This window comes from Schistosoma mansoni (genome assembly GCF_000237925.1).
Source record: "Schistosoma mansoni, WGS project CABG00000000 data, supercontig 0236, strain Puerto Rico, whole genome shotgun sequence".
NCBI classification, from domain to species: Eukaryota; Metazoa; Platyhelminthes; class Trematoda; order Strigeidida; family Schistosomatidae; genus Schistosoma; species Schistosoma mansoni.
Window position 1 is genome coordinate 3,264 of NW_017386100.1, and position 7,161 is coordinate 10,424.

The 7,161-nt window shown below is 36.0% G+C and overlaps 2 protein-coding genes and 1 non-coding gene across 3 annotated transcripts; 2 read left to right on the forward strand and 1 right to left on the reverse strand.

The window, feature by feature from the left end:
* Positions 1 to 798: 798 nt before the first annotated feature.
* Positions 799 to 978, forward strand: Smp_205150 (unnamed protein product; the record flags this gene model as incomplete). Its single annotated transcript, XM_018791288.1, has 1 exon — positions 799 to 978. The coding sequence occupies one exon, from the start codon at positions 799 to 801 to the stop codon at positions 976 to 978; it is 180 nt and encodes a 59-aa protein (XP_018647337.1).
* Smp_sma.18s-58.1 lies at positions 838 to 2,572 on the reverse strand. The gene has a single exon (XR_001974591.1). It is a non-coding gene; the product is annotated as a ribosomal RNA (ribosomal RNA).
* Positions 2,573 to 3,108: 536 nt separating this feature from the next.
* Smp_205160 (unnamed protein product) lies at positions 3,109 to 3,288 on the forward strand (the record flags this gene model as incomplete). Its single annotated transcript, XM_018791299.1, has 1 exon — positions 3,109 to 3,288. The coding sequence occupies one exon, from the start codon at positions 3,109 to 3,111 to the stop codon at positions 3,286 to 3,288; it is 180 nt and encodes a 59-aa protein (XP_018647338.1).
* Positions 3,289 to 7,161: the final 3,873 nt, after the last annotated feature.

The following is a 7,161-nucleotide window of genomic DNA, read 5'->3' on the forward strand; positions in this document are numbered from 1 at the left end:
TATATATAATAATATAATATAATAATAATATATATTATAATATAATATATAATATTCATGTCCTCTGCTTACATGCTTGAGCTTGCATCATGTCAGTAACTTATGAATACTGACGAGCCTTGTACTTTATTGCTTGGCGTATACTAATATCGGTTATTGTACACTTTTATTCTTGTTGCTATCTGTAGCTTGTTTGGTAAGTTCTATGAGACATTCATTGTAACTGGATCGGACCTGAAATGCTAAAAGGGCAGAACAATTTGTAAGTGCTAAATATATTTATCACTTTCTTTACAGACAACGATTTTATTCGCCATTTTAGGCTGTTTATGTAAAATGGCGAGTACTGATCACGGTAGAGTATTCTTGTAATTCCTTAATAAATGCGTAGATAGAACAGAGCTGAGTATTGACCCCATTGTTACACATCGATTTGTCTATAGAACTGGTTATTGAAACGAAGCTAAAAGGTCCTTTCAGAACAAAAACTACCATTGAAAATTAAAGGCTAAATAATACCAATAGGATCATTAGCTATTGAAGTGCTTGTATTTATGTGAATACACTGTCAAAATACATGTAGATAAGATCATTAAACATTTTCCATTTGTTGAAAGTAGGAAGTTTAAACAAAATAAATTGAATTAATTACTCAATATTGTTTTGAAAAATAAAAATTCAGAATAATAACATTGGTCAATAACGTATAGAAGGTAGGATAAAATTATTTGTTCTAAATTCCCTTGAGATAAAATTCACTGAGTGAAACTTACCTATATACACTTGCTCTCACTCGCCATGTTATATAGGGATACTACCCCTAACTCAGTCAGTCAGTGTCTGCAAAGTCGGAGAAATGAAAATTTCACAAATGCGATAAAAATGATCTTGGTGGTCTTGTATTACTATTCCGACACCACACTGTTGTGTCGGCGACCGATCTTCAAATGTCTGCCCTATCAATTTGTTGGTAAGTGATTTCACTATTTACACCTGCTCTTACTCGCCATGTTATATAGGGATACTACCCCTAACTCAGTCAGTCAGTGTCTGCAAAGTCGGAGAAATGAAAATTTCACAAATGCGATAAAAATGATCTTGGTGGTCTTGTATTACTATTCCGACACCACACTGTTGTGTCGGCGACCGATCTTCAAATGTCTGCCCTATCAATTTGTTGGTAAGTGATTTCACTATTTACACCTGCTCTTACTCGCCATGTTATATAGGGATACTACCCCTAACTCAGTCAGTCAGTGTCTGCAAAGTCGGAGAAATGAAAATTTCACAAATGCGATAAAAATGATCTTGGTGGTCTTGTATTACTATTCCGACACCACACTGTTGTGTCGGCGACCGATCTTCAAATGTCTGCCCTATCAATTTGTTGGTAAGTGATTTCACTATTTACACCTGCTCTTACTCGCCATGTTATATAGGGATACTACCCCTAACTCAGTCAGTCAGTGTCTGCAAAGTCGGAGAAATGAAAATTTCACAAATGCGATAAAAATGATCTTGGTGGTCTTGTATTACTATTCCGACACCACACTGTTGTGTCGGCGACCGATCTTCAAATGTCTGCCCTATCAATTTGTTGGTAAGTGATTTCACTATTTACACCTGCTCTTACTCGCCATGTTATATAGGGATACTACCCCTAACTCAGTCAGTCAGTGTCTGCAAAGTCGGAGAAATGAAAATTTCACAAATGCGATAAAAATGATCTTGGTGGTCTTGTATTACTATTCCGACACCACACTGTTGTGTCGGCGACCGATCTTCAAATGTCTGCCCTATCAATTTGTTGGTAAGTGATTTCACTATTTACACCTGCTCTTACTCGCCATGTTATATAGGGATACTACCCCTAACTCAGTCAGTCAGTGTCTGCAAAGTCGGAGAAATGAAAATTTCACAAATGCGATAAAAATGATCTTGGTGGTCTTGTATTACTATTCCGACACCACACTGTTGTGTCGGCGACCGATCTTCAAATGTCTGCCCTATCAATTTGTTGGTAAGTGATTTCACTATTTACACCTGCTCTTACTCGCCATGTTATATAGGGATACTACCCCTAACTCAGTCAGTCAGTGTCTGCAAAGTCGGAGAAATGAAAATTTCACAAATGCGATAAAAATGATCTTGGTGGTCTTGTATTACTATTCCGACACCACACTGTTGTGTCGGCGACCGATCTTCAAATGTCTGCCCTATCAATTTGTTGGTAAGTGATTTCACTATTTACACCTGCTCTTACTCGCCATGTTATATAGGGATACTACCCCTAACTCAGTCAGTCAGTGTCTGCAAAGTCGGAGAAATGAAAATTTCACAAATGCGATAAAAATGATCTTGGTGGTCTTGTATTACTATTCCGACACCACACTGTTGTGTCGGCGACCGATCTTCAAATGTCTGCCCTATCAATTTGTTGGTAAGTGATTTCACTATTTACACCTGCTCTTACTCGCCATGTTATATAGGGATACTACCCCTAACTCAGTCAGTCAGTGTCTGCAAAGTCGGAGAAATGAAAATTTCACAAATGCGATAAAAATGATCTTGGTGGTCTTGTATTACTATTCCGACACCACACTGTTGTGTCGGCGACCGATCTTCAAATGTCTGCCCTATCAATTTGTTGGTAAGTGATTTCACTATTTACACCTGCTCTTACTCGCCATGTTATATAGGGATACTACCCCTAACTCAGTCAGTCAGTGTCTGCAAAGTCGGAGAAATGAAAATTTCACAAATGCGATAAAAATGATCTTGGTGGTCTTGTATTACTATTCCGACACCACACTGTTGTGTCGGCGACCGATCTTCAAATGTCTGCCCTATCAATTTGTTGGTAAGTGATTTCACTATTTACACCTGCTCTTACTCGCCATGTTATATAGGGATACTACCCCTAACTCAGTCAGTCAGTGTCTGCAAAGTCGGAGAAATGAAAATTTCACAAATGCGATAAAAATGATCTTGGTGGTCTTGTATTACTATTCCGACACCACACTGTTGTGTCGGCGACCGATCTTCAAATGTCTGCCCTATCAATTTGTTGGTAAGTGATTTCACTATTTACACCTGCTCTTACTCGCCATGTTATATAGGGATACTACCCCTAACTCAGTCAGTCAGTGTCTGCAAAGTCGGAGAAATGAAAATTTCACAAATGCGATAAAAATGATCTTGGTGGTCTTGTATTACTATTCCGACACCACACTGTTGTGTCGGCGACCGATCTTCAAATGTCTGCCCTATCAATTTGTTGGTAAGTGATTTCACTATTTACACCTGCTCTTACTCGCCATGTTATATCAATAATGTGAGTAACATTTAGTGGTTTTGGGATTGCCGAAACTTAGAAAATTATGACATTCAAAACACTCATTGCACGTATATCGTAGTTAAAGTTAACTCTGACTTCGTTGTAGTCTCCGAGTTCAGTAAATATTAGAATACTGAGTTCAATAGTTCAATAATGAGTTTCCATTTTGTATCTATTTCTGGACTAATTCTCTTTCATTACTTTTACATATGTCTACGCTAACAGAATTCCAGTTACTTTTGTTTAAAGCAAATCTCGCTTGTTCATTTATCGAAGTAAAAATCATAGATTATTAACCGAATCCAGAATACATTGAAACCTGATTCAATAGGAGATGTGACTGAGTTATTTTCGGATTACAATATTATAATTATAGTATCTATACCAAAAACTCAACATTTATGGTGGCCTTTGGGTTACAATATCCTTATCAGATATAAAAAATTGATTCAAACGTGTATCTAACAGTGTATTTTCTGACAATTATTCCCACAATTAACTAAAAAACTATCACTGAACGGTTTAATATTGTAACATCTCAGTAATTCACACCAAGGAACTTGCACAGACACGAACATGCAATCCATGAGCATTATGATAAACTGTCATTCTTCCATGATCCCATTATCAAATTTTCAAAGACGGTAATTTGGTTGTTCAAGCATCCTTTCAATGTTTGTAATCATTTTATTTTTAATTATAAGTGGGTATTAACTTCACCTTTGAAAACAATACAAAATAATAGGAAAAAGCTTTTCCAACTACAAAGAAAGGCGAATAGCTGGAGCTGAACCGGTTTCGATAAATTCAGATACTTACTTAAGTGATATTGTTTTCTGAAAGCTTACTTGGCAGGAATAATGTGATTTCACTGGTTTTACTATCATCGGGGTCTATGGTTAAGTAATAAGAAATAAATCACTCAAATTATCAGGATACAAATAGCTTCCAAGTTTGAATTCACAAATAGACCACTTGTCAGCCAAAAACCAGCATCATTACAAGTAATAAGTGTTATTACATTAGGAATCATTACTTAGAATGACCATAATCACAATCAAATAGGGCAATGAAATAATGCGAGTTACGCCCAACTACACTTCGGTAATTCGATTTCGTAAAATGTTTAGAAACCTCGATATCGACCAGTAATATTGATATATTTTTCCCAATCATTCTGATAAAGAGTCACTTTTTAAATATGGCGATTGGTTTGTGTTTTTGCTCAACTCGAGTATTCAATTTATGTCTCATGTTGTCATCATTAACCTAAGTGACAAATTAGATTCATTTCACAAACGACCAATGTATGAACGTTACTTGCTAACATACCAATAAGTTCTTTAGGCATGATTTGATGGAATAAATATTTTAATCTTTCAAATGTTTAGTGTCTAACTTCACTTCATTAGTGTAATGGGAATTCAGTTGTTTATTACGTAACTGAAAGACCAAATACTGTTAATACTGTTAATTGATTGTAGATTGCATTCCTTCAACTAGTTTATTTTTATTTCAAACTTTGTCCATTGACATTTCTCTAGAACAGTTAACATTGAACTTAACTAGGTTCTTTTTTGTTGAGTAGTTTTTAGTGTTTCTTCCATGGAATCACATGCGTTCAATTTTGATGGAATTTGGAATTCCAATTCATTCACCAATCCCAGTTTCACTTCTGCTGGTTCGACTTAAGAGTGTTTGATGCTTATAAAAAAGTACATGCTGAACTGTTCCCAATATGTTGATCATTTCGCTTAAAAGTTACATGGGTACAGAAACTCAACTCTCATCCTAATTGACTAAGATCGAAAAAGTCATTGTTGTTAGGTTATTCCAATGGTGGTTTCGACTGTAACAGAGATTACGTTGGTTACAACAGAAATTTGCTGATTGATACAAATCTATAAAACGATCAATTTTACATCATCTTGTTTTGAGTTTCATGTCAATTTGTTCTTGAACCGTTCAATGTTGAACTGCCATTGAAAACAGCTGTTTTCTCTTAAAACGTGATTCCTCAACAGTGCGCATCCCGCTTGCAGGACCATTGATGCTCACTGCTGAGAATTCAAAATTCAGGACCGAATGGCCTTCCTGTGCTTTAAGGTTTTCAATGGTTGTCTAACATTTGTCAATTCATAACCTCAATCAAAATGAAATTTAAACTTGTGATCAATAATAACCAGCTATCACATAACTCATACTTTTCATGCGAAATTAACTGTATTTGAGTAATTCTAATGGCAATCAGATTCTAGAAGAATGTTATCAATCGTATCCATGGTTATCAATGAAATATTTTTTTGAAGCAAATAAACCGACATCTTATCGTTTCTATCTCGGCTCGTCCAGAACCAACATATGGCGACATGGAATAACATATATCTGAATATTAGAAGGTAGATGACAAGCATAAATTTTCTATTACCATGATGACAACTAACATCAAAAGGTGAACTTACAATGATCAAAACGATTTGTTGATTGTTTTTTGTTTATTTAACATTAACTCTTTGATACAGATATATCTACATCTAAAATAGAGAGAAATGAGCGCTTTACATTACACTGCTACCCTCCATTCATCTCTGCTTATCAAGCCTGTTATATACACTCTTTGTCGAGACCATTTGCACAGTATGCACATATTCCAAAACAGACTAACCGATTGCAATTCTAGGCATCAGTGGTAAGATTTGACTAATATTAATAAATTATCATCAATCTACTTTCTTGCGGCTTTCAATTTAACCTTCGCATACAGAAGGAAAAAATGGCATTCCTCTCATTTCCATTGTAATATAGCTGTCTTATATTATTTTAACGTTAGTTAATTACATTATCTCTTTAATGCATAAATGAAAACTCCCAATGACATTCACTCGGGATGCTAACTTTTATTCTTTGTCAAATACATACCTTGATTATTACTTATTTATTAGCCATTTATGTTTATTTATTATCAGAAGGGGATTTGTGGAGATTTCAGTATATTTCAAAGTTGAAATCATGAGTCAATTGAAGCTAGACCACCATCGAAAACCTGGAAGCACTGGACGGCCGTTTCGTCCTACTATGGGACTCCTCAGCAGTGCGCATCCACGAACCCACTCTCGCGAGCGAGATTCGAACCCAGGACCTACCAGTTACGAGCCAGAGCCCTTAACCGATCATATGCTCACTAGTGACTGACTTCAAGATACATGTCCTGGAGTTCTAGTGGGAAGCAGTGACCAGTGGAGTTCAACCACGTCTGTTGTGAGATAACAACTCACTGAAGGCAATTGGTGAAGTGTCGCTCATAATTCGTGGATCAGTTGAAGTTAGACATTAACACCGTTGGATGCCGGCTCAGTGGTTTATTTATTACCTATTTATTATGATTGATAACTTCCCTTCCATATTTTCATGACTTTATATTCAACATAAAGATCTAAAGTGATCTTACCCATTATGTTGAAGAAGTTGTTTCCCCTTCTTATTTCTTATCCTAGTTCAAACTAAACTCCACTGATTACTGTATGTAAACGAATTTTTAGAGTAATAATGTAAATTCAAGTCGTTTCCAACTGATGAGAACCTTTGAAATATAATGAATCCATGTTATTTAGTATATCTTGTCTTTCTAGCGTTACTTTAATTTAACAAGAGATCAGAATCACAATTGATTGATCACTGGGTGGTGATCAATGTCATGCGTGTCAAGTCCTTCTTAGTGCTGATCGAATGCTATCGATCAGGTTGCAATGTGGCCACCAGTCTAGGTTGCTCGACACTGCTTGCACTATATATATTGAGGTAAGATGGTGGTTGGAGGTGGTCAA